Raw genomic sequence first — 18,875 nt, 5'->3', positions numbered from 1 at the left:
CTGCATCCATCAGTCCTAGTGCTTCACATTTTCCCACATAGTCACGAGTTCCCTATGTGACCATTTCACCTCCCCACAGCAGACATCTTCCAAGCTATGACTGTTGCTGCTTTCCAACTATAAGCCACAAATCCCTCTACACTGACAGCAACCCATTCCACAACCCTTAGTGCCTTTCTGCATTTGGTAGTCTGGAGACAAGACACATCCAAATTCCCCAAAGGTGCTGCTATTCATGCAGCTTTCAGTGAAAATGCAATGTCCAATGAGTAAGGGAGACAAAAGCTCTGCTTTCATCTTTGTGGGAATCATAGAATTGTTTAGGTTGGAAAATCCAATCATTACCCTAGCACTGCCAACTTCACACTAAACCATGTTCCTCGGCATCACATCTATGCTTCTTTTAAATACCTCCAGGGATGCTGACTCCATTATTTCCCTGGGCAGTCTGTTCCAAGGCTTGACAATCCTTTCCATGAGGCAGTTTTTCCTAATGTCCTACCTAAACTTCCCCCAGCACAACTTGAGGCCATATCCTCTTGTCCTATCACTTGTTCCTTGGGAGAAGAGACCAACCCCCACCTTGCTACAATTTCATTTCAGGTGGTTATAGAGAAGCTCTCCCCTGAGCCTTCTCTTCTCCAGACTAAACAGCTCTGGCTCCCTCAGTTGCTCCTCATAAGACTTGTTCTCTGGACCCTTCACCAGCTTATTGCCCTTCTTTGGACACATGCCAGCACCTCAATGTCTTTTTCATAGTGAGGAGCTCAAAACTGAATGCAGTCTTGTGAGACATGAGCCAATAACTAGTGTCATTCAAATGGGCAGCAGAAGCAGAAAGAAACACTTGACCTGCCTCTTTCTCTTGCCTACTTGCACACCAAACAAAAGCTTAGAGATCCATGCAAGACTACCCATCAGCAGGTGAGTGCTAGCATTTATTGTGCTGTAACACACAGTGCTGATTGAAAACGGAGCAGGATTTTTAGTGTTGAGGCCATTCCTGTGTGTCTCCAAGAAGCGTGGAGCAGAGCTGATGGAAGAAAGAAGGGGTGAGAGTTGGGGAACCAAGTACAGAAATGTGCTTCAAATTGTTATCAACAACACTGTACATGGGTACTTCTCAGGTGGCAAGGGATACAGTCCAAGTGTCTAACTCATTAATTAAGCAGAGCAGTTAATCTCAGCACTAATGAACTCTAGCTCAGGTAATGTAACATTTAAAATTAATTGGACAGAAGTCATTCACAGTAAAGATTTCCATTCCCAGGTTAGGTGAGAGCTATTGTTATGGTTAGATTACTGCCAGCCAGGACCAAAACAGTACTCCAGGGTACCAGGAAAAGAATTGTCTGTATGGATAAGCTCCAGCTGTGGATCTCAATGAGGTGCTGGGTGGGAATGTGAAATCTCACTAGGGCATCAAAACAAACATCACTGCGCAGGACACATAGAGCAGAGCATGCCGTTTGGCCGGGCTGGTACCGACCGCTGCTCGGTGGCTTGGGGTGGTAGAGAGCAGCAATGCAGCAGAAAGTTTCTTGTTCTTTTCTCTCCCCCTCCGTTCTTTTAAAAGTCACAGGCTGTCACAAGGGCACTGCAGTTTGACTCAAAATTCATCTTCAGAGCTGTCGGCTAAGAGCATGACTCGGTCTTGCATGCTGTTAAATTCCCTCTGCTAGGGGAAGAAAAGAAACATGAAAGAGCTCCACATGCAAAAAAGACTCTAAGAACATTTAGATACCTTCCCATACTCTAACTGAGAGGAGGTCCCAGGCACTTCAATCCAGACAAACCACAATCAGAACCAGGCTGCACTCACTCTACAGCCAAAATCATAGAATCAATAGAATGCCAGTGGCTGGAAGGGACCTCTAGAGATCATTGAGTCCAACCCCCCTAGAGCAGCATCACCTACAGCAGGCCACACAGGAACATATCCAAGGTGGGCTTTGAAAGTCTCCAGAGAAGGAAACTCCACAACCTCTCTGGGTAGCCTGTTCCAGTGCTCTGTTGCCCTCATAGTACAGAAGACTCTCCTTATGTTGAGGTGGAACTTCCTATGTTCCAGCTTATACCCATTGTTCCTTCTCCTATTACTGGGCACCACTGAAAAGAGACTGTCACCTTCATCTTGACACCTACCCCTCTGATATTTATAGATATTAGTAAGATTCCCCCTTGAGCTTTCTCTTCTCCAGACTAAACAGCCCCAGTTCTCTCAGTCTTTCTTCACAAGAGAGATGTTCGAGTCCCTTAATCATGCTCATAGCTCTCCATTGGACTCTCCAGTAGGTCCCTGTCTCTCTTGAATTGGTTACCAGGAGAGTGGGTGGGATTGGGTTTTTCCTTTGCTGTTGCCATACCTTTCTTTTGTGTCTCTTTGAGCCATTTCTCCTTCTGCGATTCATGATCTTAATGCTGTAGAGTGCTCCTAGGATAAAGAGGGCTCCAGCTATTCCGACTCCTACAGGAACCAGCATCCCAGACATGTATCCTGCCTAGGAGGAAAAGAGAGAAGCAGAGCAGCACTCACAAGACCATCCTGTCAGAGTAATTTTTCACCACTCTAGGACTGTGACATATCCCTACACTGCTTTCATCAGAATTCACTGTATTTGGGTCCTTATCACCTGTCTGCATAGGATGAGCTCTATTCCAGGACTGCTCCACAAGCCCCCAGCCAGCCCCATGCCAGGACCAAGCTGGTAACTACTGCAGCTCACTCACCATCAGCTTTTGCTAACAAGACCTCCTTATGACAGCTGAGGCACTGCAGTATTTGTTCATCTTTAGGAGAGGGAACAATTCTGGTGCAGAGCTGCCAGTGCTGGGTGAAGTGTCTGTTAATATGGGTGCATGTGTGAAGGAAAACCTCAACCACCAAGGCAAGCAATCCCGAGCCACAACAAAGACCTGTGACCATCCAAAGCTTCATGCTTCACAGCTGCATGCTGTGTAGAGCAGGCTGAGTGCTTCTCTGACCTCCCCAGGTACCACCTGCACAAATCAAGGCACAAGTGTATGTCTGGCCATGTTCAAGGGAGCTCAATGCAGACAGCCCAGAGCTGGTGCTAGGCTTTTCATCATGAATTTGGACTAGCAGCAGACTAGGACCAACATCCTCCTGGCCAGCTCTGATTGCTGGAGTGTGTCTTACCGTGGCCAAACTGCTAAATACACCTCCTGTAAAGAGCACTACACAGCTCCCATACTTCCCAGAGACACACTGGCTTGGGGAAACAAGTGTTCAGGGACACTGTCATATCTCAGCACAGGGAGAGCAGAAGTTGCTCCCAGCACCCACAGCTGGGTCTCTGAAGGACCTAAGTGCAAAGCCAGGTCATGCTCAACTGCAGGAAGAAGCAGTTTGCCCTCTCCCTGGCCAGCCCAGCCTGAGCCTCTTTGACTTTGTACTCAAAATATTTGAACCACTTTCACTTAGCATGGAAAGGGTCATTTGGATGAGCAGGACAATGATGCAGAGGGAGGTCATACAGACCTTCAGCTGGCTTTAAGGGAAGCACAGCAAATATAAATTAGCTTTAAATTCAACTGCTGTGATCTCTGTATGTTTGCACTGCCCATCAAAAGAAGATATAGATAGCATGACTAATTTAAAATTACACATCTAAACATTTAAAGTCCTTTTGAAAATATTCCCAAGTGCTTGCTATTTGATATTTTATTGATTGTAATTAACAAACTAAGTTTTGAAGTGCCAGATTGCTTCAGCATCTTCACCTAAATCAGGCTGGGGGGCTCAGTGGAGTAAGAGAGGTAGGTATGGCCTGGTTCCTCCACCATCAGTGATGCCTTTGCTTTTTCCTTCCTACAGGGTTCTATAGCTTTACCCTTTGACATTTATATTCCCTTAAACAGATTTTTTATACCTGCCAAGGGACTTATGCACAATTCCAAGGACTATCAGACAGCTCTTAGCAAGCCTCAGTCCATTGTTTACAACCACACATCTTCATCTACATTCACGACCTGCAACACAGCTTAAAAAGACATGCTTACACCATAACTGCTTTTCTTCCATAATCCCACAGAGTGTGCAGGCAGTGGGGGGAACCTATTCAGCATGTGCTGCCCTGGCTTCATGCACTTAGCTGGAGAATTAAAGCAACTGCTTTCATCTAAGGCAGATACAACACTAGCAAGGGCTGGTTTGCTCTCCTAAACCCCTCCAGATCCTGCTCAGTGCTTTAAATAGCAACATCTTTGTGCTTAGATCCCAAGGCCTGAGAGATCTGTGGCTGCATTGTGCAGGTTCCCTGAACACCATCCCAGAAAGCCCAGCCCTGCTCAGCACAGGCACTTGGAGAGGGGCTGTGTGTCTGCACCCCAGTTCCCAAAAAAGCTAAGAGATTGTATCTTTGTGAGGCAATTAAGGTGTCTTAATTGGGTGACCTAATTACTGCAGCGTGGGTTTTACTATTTCTGGAACTTTGCCGCTGGCACAGGCGGTAATGGGGGACTGGAAATGGCTTTTTAGCTGCTGCCCAGCTGCGTTTCCATATCAGAAATCGCTAATTTTAACATGATGAACTCCCTGGCCTGTCTGTAAGCCTTTATTATACCCAGCCAGCCCATGCCCTTTACAGGCTTCCCCCAACAGCCAGACCAATGGTTTTTACCCCAAAAGTCTACAATGTGAAGCAGACCCAGAATTGTTCTCCTAGCCCTTCTGTCACACAGCCCAACTCATGAGGGCTTCTGCATTTGCTTGATAAAAAAAACCTATTTCACAGGCAGCTCTGGAGCCATGTTTTTACCCTTTGCCCAAGGGGAAGATGCAGCTTCTTCACAGATCCTAGGAATGCTTTTAAGATACCAAATCCATGATCATGACCTTCCTGGCTCCACTGGACTTTTAGGTAACAGCAACACAGGACTTCAGAGGAACCTCATCTCCATTATTCAGCACACAAAATGCAACATTTGCTCAGTGCTTGCAGGAGATCAGACATAAACCCGTCCCACACTCCCGCCATCTTCTGTCTCCCAGCAGGGCAGTCCCTGACATAGAAGGACACACCTCTCAGAGATGGGGCCATCATCTGCCAGGATCCTCTTCTAGAGGGATTTTAGAATTGAGAGCACAGGGCTCTGCCAACAGGAAATGAGAGGAGCACACCATTGGTGTGGATAAACTCAACAAGGAAGAGGAGGAAATGGGCTGAGCAGATTTATTTGCAAGTGACTTGCTACATCAGCAACTGGTTGGGAGTAGGGGAATGTTTTTCTAAGGGAAAAATGTGTGTGAGATGAAAGATCTGCCTCCACACATCTGTCATTCCCCAGAGGAGGAGATGGCTCAGGGCCAAGTCTCTCTTCTAAGCAGACACTAGCAGGTCCTCAGCTAGTCCCCTGCTTGTGCTGGGCACTGCCACGAAGTCCAACATCTACCTGCAAGAGGTTCAGACTCTACAGAACAACTTTCATGAAGACTGGAACACACTCCCCTCCTCTGCAGTGGGGAAGGACAGAGGTAGTCAACAAGGTGCCCAGAGGAAAGAAGTGAAAGCTACAGCTTCAGTGAGAAGACAGCTGATGCCACCAAGCTTGTGTTGTGATGGCTGGGGTAGGTGTGGCAAACTTAGGTGACCCATGCATACTACATTCACTCCAGGCACTCAACCAGTCTTGGTGTCTGCTTTTTTTTACCTTTGTTGAGAAAACCATTCTCTGTCCCTTCATCATTCGCTCTGGCTGAATGCCCGGCCAAGGTGCTCTGCTATGAGCATAGATCGCACTAGACACGCCTCCTTCCTATCACAGGCAGAAAAGCAACTCAACAAGGGCTGGGCAGAAACCCATCTCAATCCCCTCCACTCCCTAGTCCTGGAAAACAGAGAGCCAGACCTCATCTCTGTTCAGCCTTGATAGCAAGCTGCTGCTGAAATTTGACGAAGATCATGTGAAAAAGCTGGACTCACTGGGTGACAATCTGCTTAAGCTTAGAGAGGTGTTTTCAGGGGCTGGAGTTTCCTACTGGGTCTTTATTCCTTTTGGTGTATTTTGTTTGGTTTCTTTAATCTGTTAACTCTGATCCTGTTCAAGAATTTTCAAGCCCTGTTGAGTTAAAAAATGTTCTTGTCTTAAAACACTGTCATCTCATTTCTGAGATGCCATCATCAACAAAACAGTCCTCTCAAAATGTTAATATTTGCTCTAGGCACAGCTCTTGATTCCATGCACCACCACCCTGTAACACCAGGCAGAAAAGATCAGGATCTGTTATCTTTTCAGTCTTCTTGTGTTTGCTCTTCTTCCTTCCAGGAACTTGCAGCTCTCCTTGCATGTGCAGGCAGGAAAGGTCTTGTCCAGAGGTGGTCGCATGGCATACAGCCTCTCACCAGAGAGGATCACCAGATCCTCTTGATTTGGCTTGAAAACCAAGCTTTGGACTTACAGAAAAACGGTGGAGGTAAGTTAAAAGGCAATAGAAATGTAACCTGGGTAGTCTGAAAAGAAGGTGCCCTAGCACAAACACTATCAAATATCCCTGTCCCTCCTTCTGCTCTAAGTTACCACCCACCAGGGATGAACTGTGGATTTACACCACCACCACACACAACAGCAGCCATCAGGTTTATTTGCCTCCCAGAGAATATTTTAAGCCCTTTCTCAGTTTTCTTTGTAGAGATAAAGAACTACACTTTCAAGAGTATTTATTCCTGCAAGTAAAACATTTTTGCATTTAAAGTAATTGAAACACTGAGCCTCCTACCTTATCTTTCAGCTTCTCCATCCAGCTTCTCACTGAAAAATAAGACAAAAAAGCTGTAATCATGTTACTTATATTAATTAGTAACAAAACAGTAGTATTAAAATAGATACTAATTAACTTGACAAGCTGATAACACTTTTCATTAGATTTCCTCTCTTCTCATTCATGAAAAAAAGAGCAAATGCAGCAAATCAACTTGAGAGACATTTCAAGTGAGCTGGTAGGCAAGACCCTGGCTTTCATCAGTGCAATGCAAATCTTCACAGTGATTTGAAAAAGATGATGAAAAACACCATTTCAGGTTGTGAGCTTTCAAGCAGCACTTCTCATACACATTGGGATGTCTGAGAAGGAGAAAACAAAACAGCATAGCTATCCCCTTCCATTGGCCTCATCCACAGGAGTATTCTTCCCTTTATTTGGCCTAGCCTGTAACAATGCTTACAAAAGTGTTATTCCCTGTCTTTTATTCCCCTGCTTTTCTGGAAGCATCCATTGCCTGCTCTGCGAAGTCACCAGAGAAATGGGATAGCATTGTAGGTGCTAAATTACTAAACCAAGTGAATTTATACTGTTCTCACAGAGGTCTTAATTTCCTAACAGTTAATGTAAGTCCCATGCAATATGATAGCTGAGAATTAAAATCCTTTTACAGGATGTGCTTTGGGATGAAGCACTCAGCTCATCTCAAAGCTGCAAGCACTTAGCAGTAGGCTCACAACTCATTAACTGCACAGGTGACTGGATTTGCCTGCACTGCACCAGAGACAGCCCTTCAGAGACACCCAAATACTTAACAAAATCCTGCTCAGAGGTAAGAGGCAAAGAAACAGATAATTGTTGGAGGTTTTTCAGGTTTTGACAACTGTGTTTTAAGCCTTGAACAACTCCCATTTCTCCAGGAGGACAATGCTACACACACAAGGGAACAGGTACAATGGGATGCACCGATGTTCTTCTGAGAGAGATTTCTGCCAGGATGCATCAAATCCCAAATGAAACACACCATTTATGGAGCAAGACCTTATTTCCAAGCCTGCTTTCTCAGAGAAACTCACATCAAAGCTCATGTTCATAGAGTTACAGATTCATAGAATGGTTTCAGTTAGAAGGGAACTTGAAGATCATCTAGTTCCAACCCCTCTGCCATGGGCAAGAACACCTTCCAGTAGACCAGGTTATTCAAGACCTTCAGTATCTCACTACCCTCGCTGTAAAGAATTTCTTCCTAACATCCAGTCTAAATCTGCCCTTTTCAAGCCTCAATCCATTCCCTCTCACCCTTATCACTACAAGCCCTTGTAAAAAGTCCCTTCCTGGCTTTCTTGTAGGCCCCGGTAAGGTACTGGAATGCTGCTATAACCCTTCTCTTCTCCAGACTCAACGGCCCCAGCTTTCACAGCCTGTCCCCACAGGGGAGGTGCTCCAGCCCTCTGATCATCTTTGTAGCCCTCCTCTGGACCCACTCCAGCAATTTGATGTCTTTGTTATGCTGGGGGCACCAGAACTGTATGCAGTACTCCAGGTGGGGTCTCATAAGAGCAGAGCAGAGGGGAGGATCACCTCCCTCATCCTGCGGGTCACACTTCTTTGGATGCAGCACAGGATACAGTTAACAATATTAGAGTCTGCACATGCACATACACCACTCAGGGCAATCATCCTTCTGGAATGACAGCCTGTGAGCAAGGAGGGTGCATCAGCAGAAACAGCAATTTCATCTCTCAGACACAATAGAGAGAAGCACAGCAGCTAGGAAGGATCTCAAGTTACCCAGATGTGAAAAAGTGTGAAACAGGCATAAGTGCACACACACAAATTCACTTACCTCTGACAGGTAGCTATGAACAAAAATGAGTTATTCAGGAGACAGACACCCACAGTACTAGAAGAGGACAAGGGGGCTACCATAATCAACTCTTCCTTATTTCTGACCTTCATGGACTAAGTTATAGTAAACTTAATTTATGAAGGTGACATCATAAATTGTGATGGTCATTGGTGAATATAAGGTGACAGGTGAAAATAAGGAAAAACTTCTTTACTTTGAGAGTGACAGAGAACTGGAACAGGCTGCCCAAAGTAGTTCTCGAGTTTCCTTCTCTGAAGACTTTCAAAACCCACCTGGATGTGATCCTGTGCTACCTGCTCTAGGTGCCTTTGTGTTTTGAGTGTCCTTCCCAGTGGAAGAGCTGAGAGGAAGGAAATAAACAGCTTCCCTGGGCTAGATTTCTCTGCTTGGTTTCCAGATGTTACACTAACTAGACTTTCAAGGAGAGCTCCTATGCTCTTGTCTTGCTGACAGGCATGGGAGAGACCAGACACTGAGAAAATTCTGCTTAAAACACAAATATTGCAAAACAAACCAATTCATCCCAAATTCTTGAAGGGAACCTACAGGAAGGTTGGAGAGGGACTTTTCCACCTCGTCTTGTCTAGTGACAGGACAAGGGGGAATGGTTTGAAGCTGAGGAAGAGTAGGTTTAGACTAGGTCTTAGGAAGAAGTTCTTCAGTACGAGGGTGGTGAGACTCTGGAAGAGGTTGCCCAGGGAGGTTGTGGATGGCCCCCTCCCTGGAGGTGTTCAAGGCCAGGCTGTATGGAACCGTGAACAACCAGGTCTAATTGAGAGGCATCCCTGTCCATGGCAGGGAGGTTGGAGTAGAAGATCTCTAAGGTCCCTTCCAACCTAAGCCATTCTATCATTCTTACCAAAAAGATGACTTCTGACTGTCATGGTTAGAGACACTATTGTGTTTTATCCCAAGCTTCCAAGAGGAGTGGTGATACAGCAACAGCCACAGCTTCAGAACCTCAGCACATACTTTGAACTGTTGGACTGTTGTGCACATTCAAACAGCTACTTGTGTGTACACAGTGTGTGAACATCTCTTGGCCCTAACTCAGGCTAAGCACAAAGCCTATTTTCCACATTTTTCACAATAATTATATGGGATCAGAAATCTTATCAATAGTTGACCCACTTTCTTGTGGCTGAACAATGATGCCTCTACAGCAGCAACTAACTCCAGAGTGTTTCTGACAAGCAAAGCCAATCTAATAATATTCTACTACCTATTTCCAACACACACAAATTCTGGCTTCACTCCCCTCTGCTCCACAAGACAACAACAACATGTCTGTTGGGACCCTACAGTACAAATCTTTATTTGCTATTTATAAATTGCTTATTATTAAACCCAACCTGGTTTTCAGCCATGTAAACACATGTCAGACGCCTTTGTGCATCAACCCAAGCCATGGGAAAAACAACACAGTGGGATTCCTCCCAGACTGTCACCTCTCTGAGAGATGCTCTAACAACCACAAGCTGGCTGGCTGGCTGCGTGACAGCCTCTGACCTGCGGTAGAGGGAAATAAAGGTCCCAAATTTGGGAGGTCAAAAACCTGGCTGGCTCTTCAATGTCCTGGAAGGACTGCAGTGGTGTGTGAAGCAGCAGGTCCAGCTCTCCTAGAGAGGAGAGTGTGGAGCAGCCAAAAATGCAATCCTGGACACTGTAGCTAGGCAGCTGGTCAAGCTGGGTCATGATAAATCAATCAGCACTGGATTACAAAAATTCAGAGTCACATAATGGTAGGAGTTGTAAGGGACCTCTAGAACTCATCTAGTCCCAACTTCCCGTTAAAGCAGGGTCACCTAGAGCAGGATGCACAGGATTGTGTCCAGAGTTTTGAAGGAGACTCCACAACCCTTCTGAGCAGTACTCTGTCATCCTCAAAGAATTTTTTTCCTTACATTATAATAGAATGATTTGGGTTGAAAGGGACCTTCAAGATCATCTGGTTGCAACCTCCCTGCCATGGGAACAGGTTGCTCAAGGCCTTGTCCAATCCAGCCTCAAACACCTCCAGGAAGGGTGCATCCACAACTTCCCTGGGCAACCTGTTCCAGTATCTCACTACCCTTACTGTAAAGAATTTCTTTCTAATATCCAGTTTAAATCTACTTTCCTCAAGCTTCAAACCATTCCCTCTTGTCCTATCATAAGAAGCCCTTGTAAAAATTCCCTCCCCAGTACCATCATGTTCACCTATCACTGTCATAATTCATGATGCCACCTTCATAAACTGAGTTTACTACGGCTTAGTCCACACAGGTCAGGACTAATGGTGGGAAGATGTTTAGATGAAACTTCCTGTGTTCCAGTTTGTGCCTGTTGCCCCTTGTCCTGATGCTAGGAACCTCTGAGAAGAGTCTGGCCCCATTCTTTTGCCCCCCACCATTTAGACAGCTACAAGCATTACCATGAATTGCATTTTGACATTACTACTGTACAGAATAGTTTTAACACCTTTGAGGGAAGGACAAACCCCTGTGTCATTAAAACCGAGCGCTTACTGCTCCAACTGTTCACCCTAATGTGGACACTATGGGCTGCTGGGTAGTAGATAAAGCACTTTATCACCATAGAATCTGTATCTATACTACATGGTTACCATCAATTAATTCTGGACTTCAGATGCTAATTATGCATCATTATCTATAATTAATATTATGAACTTGATCTTAGAAGAGAAACACTGTGGATGGCACCTCCTTATAAAAATGCAACAGTCTGAGAACACCAGGTGACTTCCCAGTCAGGCCTAGCAACTAATTAGTAACAAATACTCTATTCTATCTATTTTTCATCATCCCATTTTTAGTTCTTTCCCTGATCACTGAACGTCCTGAACAAATGACAGTAGTCTAGGGGCATGAAATTCCTAACGAATGCCTGCAGTGCTGGCTCATCTTCCATGGCATTTCAATGATGGTGACTAGTCCAAACTCTCTGCCTCAGCTTCATTTTCATCCCTTGGTTTCATGGGGAGTGTGGGGCACTCCTGAAAATTACATACATAATCTGACATTTCCCCAGTGATTTATATAATATCTGCTTCTCCGCAAATTAATTTAAATAACACATAGCTTAAGATTAAGCAGGCAAGAGCACAGAGGAGGAGCATGGTTGTCTGGAATCAGAGCAGCCCAGGATGAAATCAGACAGTTACAGATGCACTGTGCTATTTTTAGCCATGTTAACCCAGCTTTCCCTTTCTCAATGTGCAGCCAGCTATTAAGAAGCCATAGTATCAACTACAGAAGTTGAGCTAATTTGCAGAGGTAAGTAGCAGCCTGAGGGACCTGCCTGGTCCTTCTTTGAAGAAACCTGGTCCAAAAAGACAGTCAAAATGCCCCATGAGGAAAACCTCTCGAAAAGTTCAGGTTCTGCCAGATGCAGGCTGAAAGCTCAGGAGAGGGGCAATAGGTGACATTTGAGGGTCTGCAGTATATAGCACTGGAAGGCCCAACATCTCCTTTCACCACTGAACTCTTGAAGGCTATAAATCCAAACTAACCCTGGTGGAAAATGACTTGTTCTCATCCCTCTCTTTTCCACTGTGTCCTACAGCTGTGCATCCCCACAAGAGCAGATTCAGCAGCTTACCCAAGCTGCTCATTTGGTTTTTGGTGGAGCTTCTCGTTACCAAGGGAGTGATCAAATATAATTTACTATGGAAGACTGAAGAGAAACAGGTTTGGAAACTGCTTCCAAGTTCAGCTGGAAAAGTATCTGACAAGCAAATATTTGCATGATTTAAATCGGAGAAAAAAGCAGCATTTGTCACTTCTGACCAAAGAAAATTAAATTAATGTAGCATGACAGAGCATATTCACTACTAGCCTAAACCACGGTCTGACATTTTCCTCCTAGGGAAGAATCTGACCTCTTGATGCTTTGCTCAGGGACCTCACAGCACCCTCAGCTCATGGCCATGCAAAGTCTTGCTACAAATCACTCACCTGAAAGGAGACGGGTTGTTAACCGAGGACAAAGATTTGGAAGCAGTATATAGAACATTTACTGTGCAGTAATTCCCATGGCTACTGTGCATCCCCACCACAATAAAAAAGTGGGGCCACCATGCACTGTTATTAGAATCACAGAATGTAGAATAACTCAGGTTGGAAGGGACCCACATAAGGATCATTGAATTCAACACCCTGTGCTTGCCTTCCCTACACCCTTATCCGTGGCCTTCACTCATAATCTAACTTCTTACTGCTGTTTCAAGGACAGTCCATCTTCAAACAAGTTCTTTTTTATTAGTCAGATCTCTTGGACTCCCTTTTGTTCGGGAAGCTGCAGGGTGCTGGATGCCAGAGCCAGGCTCTGCCTTTAAGCCTCACCATAATACATTATCAAATCTCTCACCAAAGGCCTTTCCCTTCTTCCCTCACTACCCACCTCTGAAATCAGAAGCACAAGTCATCTGGGCTTCATGCTTTGCCAACTTTTAGTAATCTTAATTGCCTAATTATCCACTCAAATGCAATGATAAAGTTGCTTAATAATTCTGTTCTCTTCTCATTCTTTCTCTCTCTTCCCAGATAAGAAAATGTGGAGCCTTTACCTTCTGGTGGAGATTTCAATCAATAATTCATGCCCTCCTGCAATCAGTTTCATCTCCCCCTTCCCCTCTTGGATGCTTTGCTGCTTTATCTTGTTGCTTTAGTTTCATCTTATCAGCTCGTTTTAATCATATTCCCTTTTTAAATCATCATCTAAAATAATTCTATTTTTTTCATGGCAAAACAAGACTCTTCTCTGTGCATCTCACTGTATTTTCAAATCCATCCTTTACATCTTCATTCCAGAAGTTAATTTTAGCACTGATGAAGCATCTTTTCTTTTAATAATTCTCCACCATAACTACCAGACCAGTGGTAAAAATGTGGCCCCCAAGCTCCTATACACTCTCCAAAGGGCAGAGAAAAGAATTGAAGAATGGTTTTATGGTTAAGATCTAACCTGAAGCTCAGGTAACCTGACTCAACCACTACATCTGCAATTCCTTAAATGCAAGAGCTGACAGAGCTGCACCAAGCTTCACTCTCAGAAATCAGAAAATATCAGTCACCCCAATATGCTAAGAGCATGACAAGATTTTCATCCAACAGATACTGTTAATCACTTTCACATCTCTCTGAAATCAAACATCTTTATCTCAGGAACCAGAGAAGCTGTTTAAGGATAAGGCCTCTGCTGCAGCAGATGACAGCCCCCACTACAAGCAATCTCTGCATCAGATAAGACACAGGAGGCAAAGGTGGATGCAGCAAAGAGAGCAGCTCTCTCTGAACACTGGCAATGCCTGCTGTGGACATTGGGTTTGCACTGCCTTCCTCTGGCCAGGACAAGGTCTTTGTCCCACTCACAGCTATGGCTGTTGTAAGTAAAGAAGAGGTTGGCTTGGCATATTTCCAAGTGTGGAAACTATAATTGCATAGTGAGGAGCTTTTGTGAAGGTCATAGTACCACGAAACATAACTGCATCTTGCAGCTGATGCGGATCCATCCACCCCTTCCATGCCTGTCCGCTGCCCAGGTCTTCCCATTTCCTGACATGAAATGGCTGGGGTTTGGTGCTGCTTCTGCTCAGGGCTTACAACTGGTGGTAGTCTAGAGGAGTAAATTTTGTCCTTGATGTCTCTGCTTTGGCAGAGACTGCACTGCCAGGGCAGCTACTTGTGTAAGCCTCTGCAGTGAGAAGATGGGATGTCATTGTCCTCTATATCACCTGTTCAATCTCCCTTACAGACATCAGACCAAGACATTTGCTACAGTTAGGTTTCCTCTTCCCTCATTTACACACACAATTTCCAAGCTCCATTCCTTGTTACAGCAAAGGAGAGCTGGTTAAGGTGTAAAAACTAACCAAAAGATCAATTACTTTAAATCAGTCTATACAGACCAGGCAATCTGCCCTCTTACATTACAGATCTCACCCCTTCTCCTGCAGGTGAGACTTCCATTTCAAGGAGACTAGAGACAACAACCCTGCAGAAATGCTCCATGCTTCACCTCCTCAGCCCTGATGAGTTAATGGCACAAGGCTGCACAAACTCCTTTTCCTTAAAAAACACAATTGCCAGTTTACTCACTGGCACAAATAAATAATAGAGAAAATGGCATTTGGCTGGAAGGCAGCATATTTTTTAATTCTAGAAGAAAAACCATACTGACTTCACGGGAATTTTGATGAATGCATGTCCCCAGCATGCTCAACTGAAGCAGACCTGAACAGCCAGATAATCAAACAAATGTCAAACTGACAATTACCATTTAGTTTTCAGAACAAAATTTTGGTTGGTTGAACTTTGAATTAAGGAAGTGAACTTTAATAGTTACCATGTAACTGTCTGGTTTATTAACTGTACCAACTACAACCTTTTCTTTGCTACTACTCGAGCCCAGTTGCACACCATTGCCTGCCATAACCTACCCAAACCTCTTCATGAAGAAAGGGAGAAGGAGTACAACTCACCACACTCATCCAGAAAACAGAAGCTGAAAGGGGCTTCCTAACTCCTTTCTTGACCTTACCAATCCTTTTCGCACTGCCTTCCCCACAGCATTAGGTCAGGTTTCTCTTTTTTCCCTTTTCCCTGCACATTTTAAGCTGTTTTACACTTTGATTTGCACACACCCAAGCAGCCACTTGCTGAGGCTGGCAAAGGCACTGCCTTTCTGCCTTTGCATTTCCCTGTAAACTCAGTTCTTCTGTGGTGCCTTCAGAACACGTGTTGGCATAGACAAAGTATTTGTTTCTCCCTGAGTGATCAAGATGTTAAAACAAAGCCAAAGTAGAAAACCTCTTGGTATCCTAAGAGTAAAAGGCATCAGTAGGACATTGCTGTGAACTGGCTGTCACATTTTATGGTAGAATTAAATATTTACTGGATCACACCTTGTCCAAAAGCTGTGTGTGCTCTGGGAGAGGAAATGCAAACCTTGCATCTGGAAATGCCAATGCCTCCACACTGGACCAGCTTCTCCATCGCTCTGGCAGAACTCCTAAAGCAACACACAGACTTACAGCAGCAAGAGTTCACCCTGCTTTGGCTAATGGGTTTTTATGAAAATGTTCATGCTCACCAGCTTTCAGTCATGACGTAGTCACAGTGTCCATGTTGGGAATATAAAACATTCCTAAAAGTTGAATAGGGATGCCTTAGCTGCCAACTGGCTATGCTACTTGTAGCTAGCCCTCCTTCACTGCCAAATGCATGTCATCGCCTGAAAGGCATAGACTGCAAGACTTAAGATACATTCCATCAAACTTCACGTGTTTATTTGAGACACCCAAATGAACTGTCTATCTAACATCAACTCCCAGAATCACCAAGAGAGAGACAACAACCTGCACAATGTTACTCACTCCACTCCAGATGTGATTTTTTCCTCTGAAGAAGCCTTTCTCTTCTGCTGGATACAGGCATATGATGCCTCACTTCGAGAGGAGGCTCCTGCACCAAACTACCTGGATGTTTTCAGACAGAAAGTTTCACTTGGGAGAAGTGCAAAGCAGAGAGACAAGATGGGCGAGGGTGAAGGAGGAAGCACAAAGGTGGTGAAGCCAGAGGACCTGGAACAGAGCACACATGATGCTACTACTGACACGTATTGATTTATTGCACACAGAAGGTGCCCTATTCCTTCTCTGATTGTGATATTATCTTCTGTTCCTCTCTGTACTACAGCCTTTTTACTATTAGTCTTACTGAACCAAATACAGAAAGAGAAATACCCCAAAAACTCTTAAAAATACCTGAAATACAACAGCCAGTCTACAAAACAAATGTGCCACGGCTGCAAGATCTAATATCCTGAGGCTAAAAGCAAACAAAGTATGGTCTCATAGGCAATGGCGAAAATCTCCATTCAAAAATCCAGACCCTGGGTTCCTTGCTGAAACATGACAAACAGCAAACGCTGATTTGGGTCTCAAGGACTTCCAAGCCTGCTAAAAGGTCTTCATTCTACATTTCTTCTTCAGCTCCTCTCTGAGAGAAACAGCATGAATGAAGTAGGGTAGAACTTTCACATCAGTTTTGAGTTCTTCCTGTTGCTCTTTGGGGATTTATAAGCCATTGTCTAGGTTATACAGGGTTCCAGGTTAATAAAACTCATCTGGTCCTTACAGTGAACAAGAAATACACTTAGAATCTTAGATTATTTTGGGTTGGAAGGGACCTTTAAAGGTCATCTAGTCCACAGCCCCTGCAGTGAGCAAGGACATTTGCAACTGGAACAGGTTGCTCAAAGCCCCATCCAACCTCACCTTGAATCTTTCCACGGATGAGGCAACTACCACCTCCCTGTAAACCTGTGTCACTGTTTCACCAATCTCATTGTAAAAACCTTCCTTATATCTAGTGTAAATCTACCCTCTTTTGCACAAGTCTACTGCAACCCAGCGCGTGTTTGGGCTGGGACAGTGGGAGCTGCAGAGCGACTTCTGCTGGGTGGCAGAGTAGAACATTTTATGGCAAAATTTTACAAGAATTCAGAGTGCAAAGTTTAGCACAAGCTCTGGAAGAGATATATTAATGCCCTGAAAAAAAAAATAAAATCAAACTGAAAGAGCCCATGAAATCTTCTTTTCATAGGACACATGGGTCTTCATTTGCTGCTTTGATGTAGCAATATTTAGATAGAGGTATGTAAATAAATGGCACACAAAAGCTATCTTAAAAAGATTATCAAAACTGAAAAGGCAAGACTCATGAGCAAAGAAACACCCCCTTTTGCATGCTCAGCAGGATACTACCTCTAATTGCCCATTATTTTATTCTCAGAGGTTGCCAGTCAAACAATTATTGATGGTTTATTTTTCTTCTCTCTTCATACACTGCAGCAGGTGACCTCCTTTAGCCAAACGTTAGCCAAACTTTTCATTAAAAGTCTGGGGAAACACCATGGAAAAATTTCAGTCCAAAGAGCTAAAATTCCATAAAATTACCAAGATCTAGAATACAATGGAATATAAATGCAACAAATTTAATGATTGGCCTGGCTATTATTGCCAGGCATGCCCCACACATGTGCAGACTCATAGGGCAATGCCTTACAGGGGAAGCATTACCACTCCACAGTAAGCACATCTCAGCCTTAAGGACAGATGTGTTAAAAAGCTTTAAGGTACATCGAGGTTCTTAGTTGGCTGTTTCCTGATTTAGAGCAGCTGAGAACATACATGGCCCTAGAACATAAATTCTTCCTACCATCAACAGGGCCTGTGTTGTGTCTGCAACCTGTTCAAATCACCTTGGGGCTGAGAAAAAAATGAAGTGTGATAAATAAGGCCCTTTGTGGTGGTTGGGAAGCTGTGCCATCTGATACCACCAACAATGAGAAATCTTTAGGCTCTTTTTGGCACCCAGTCCCTCTGAGATCACTGGTGGTTTTGCCTGAGCTACAACTGTAGGCTTTGACCCTGCATATTTGTAGAAAAAAACACCACAGAATGGAAACCGGTCCCCTGCTAGCTTTTCATGCACTTTATTCAACAAGGCTATTTTCTGCTCCATAACCCAGCACCTTTTTCATAATCTGGGAAAGACAGATATGTTTTTGCAAAACAAAACTAAATGTCAAATCACTGTGATGGGAGGAGTGAAAACACCAGAGAGAGACTGCAGATGGAGAGTGCCTCTGCAGGACAGCAGCAAAACAGTTGCTGTTATTTGACTAAGTACCTTCCAAATCTCCAGCTGAAGCTATGTGCTTTACCACTCTACAGAGAGCAGAGTACATTTCTCCATGCTGCTACTCAACCCACTGATTTATCCCTCTCTAGATGCAAGCCACACAGACTTCCCTGTCCTCCTGACAGAGCCCACATCCTTATCTAAAGGATCAAGAGCTACAGTGGAAAATCTATTTCTGTACTTTGGTTAATGTCTGCTATTAATCAGGTTCAAAAAAGATTCTTGGTTTGCTTTTTTTCCTTCCATAAAGAGCAAATGTAATTTTAACAATCATTTTTCCTGGGGACACTTGTATGAAGGATTTGCCTGCAGCAAGCAAAACCGAAATGGAGTATTCTCCGTTTTTGTATTTAGGAAAAATAACCTATTTTTTCTTCTTTCATGTTTCGGCCTTTATTTCAGCTGGCAAGATGCAGCACTCTTCATGAAATGACATAAAGATCAATAAAGTACTAAATGGTTGGAAATGAAAATTATGGAGCCAACCTTTAAAGGAAAAAACAGATATTGAACTATGTTTTCAGCAAACAATTATTCTAGTAATTAAGCCACAAAGCCCTGAGCATCGATTAGATGC

At 44.1% G+C, this 18,875-nt stretch overlaps 1 protein-coding gene across 1 annotated transcript in view; it reads right to left on the bottom strand.

The window, feature by feature from the left end:
* Positions 1-1,609: 1,609 nt before the first annotated feature.
* Positions 1,610-18,875, bottom strand: part of ARMH4 (armadillo like helical domain containing 4) — a 58,994-nt gene continuing 41,728 nt past the window's right edge. Inside the window, exons 5-8 of the mRNA XM_054400810.1 lie at positions 6,740-6,771; positions 5,674-5,778; positions 2,367-2,501; positions 1,610-1,678 (exon numbers count right to left, since the gene is read on the bottom strand). Of these exons, the coding sequence (XP_054256785.1) occupies positions 1,610-1,678; positions 2,367-2,501; positions 5,674-5,778; positions 6,740-6,771 (341 nt within the window). The remainder of the gene's footprint in view (positions 1,679-2,366; positions 2,502-5,673; positions 5,779-6,739; positions 6,772-18,875) is intronic.

The sequence above is a fragment of the Indicator indicator genome, chromosome 4 (genome assembly GCF_027791375.1).
Source record: "Indicator indicator isolate 239-I01 chromosome 4, UM_Iind_1.1, whole genome shotgun sequence".
Classification (NCBI taxonomy): domain Eukaryota; kingdom Metazoa; phylum Chordata; class Aves; order Piciformes; family Indicatoridae; genus Indicator; species Indicator indicator.
The sequence above is the reverse complement of the archived record's forward strand: the minus strand, read 5'-3'. Positions and strand labels throughout refer to the sequence as shown.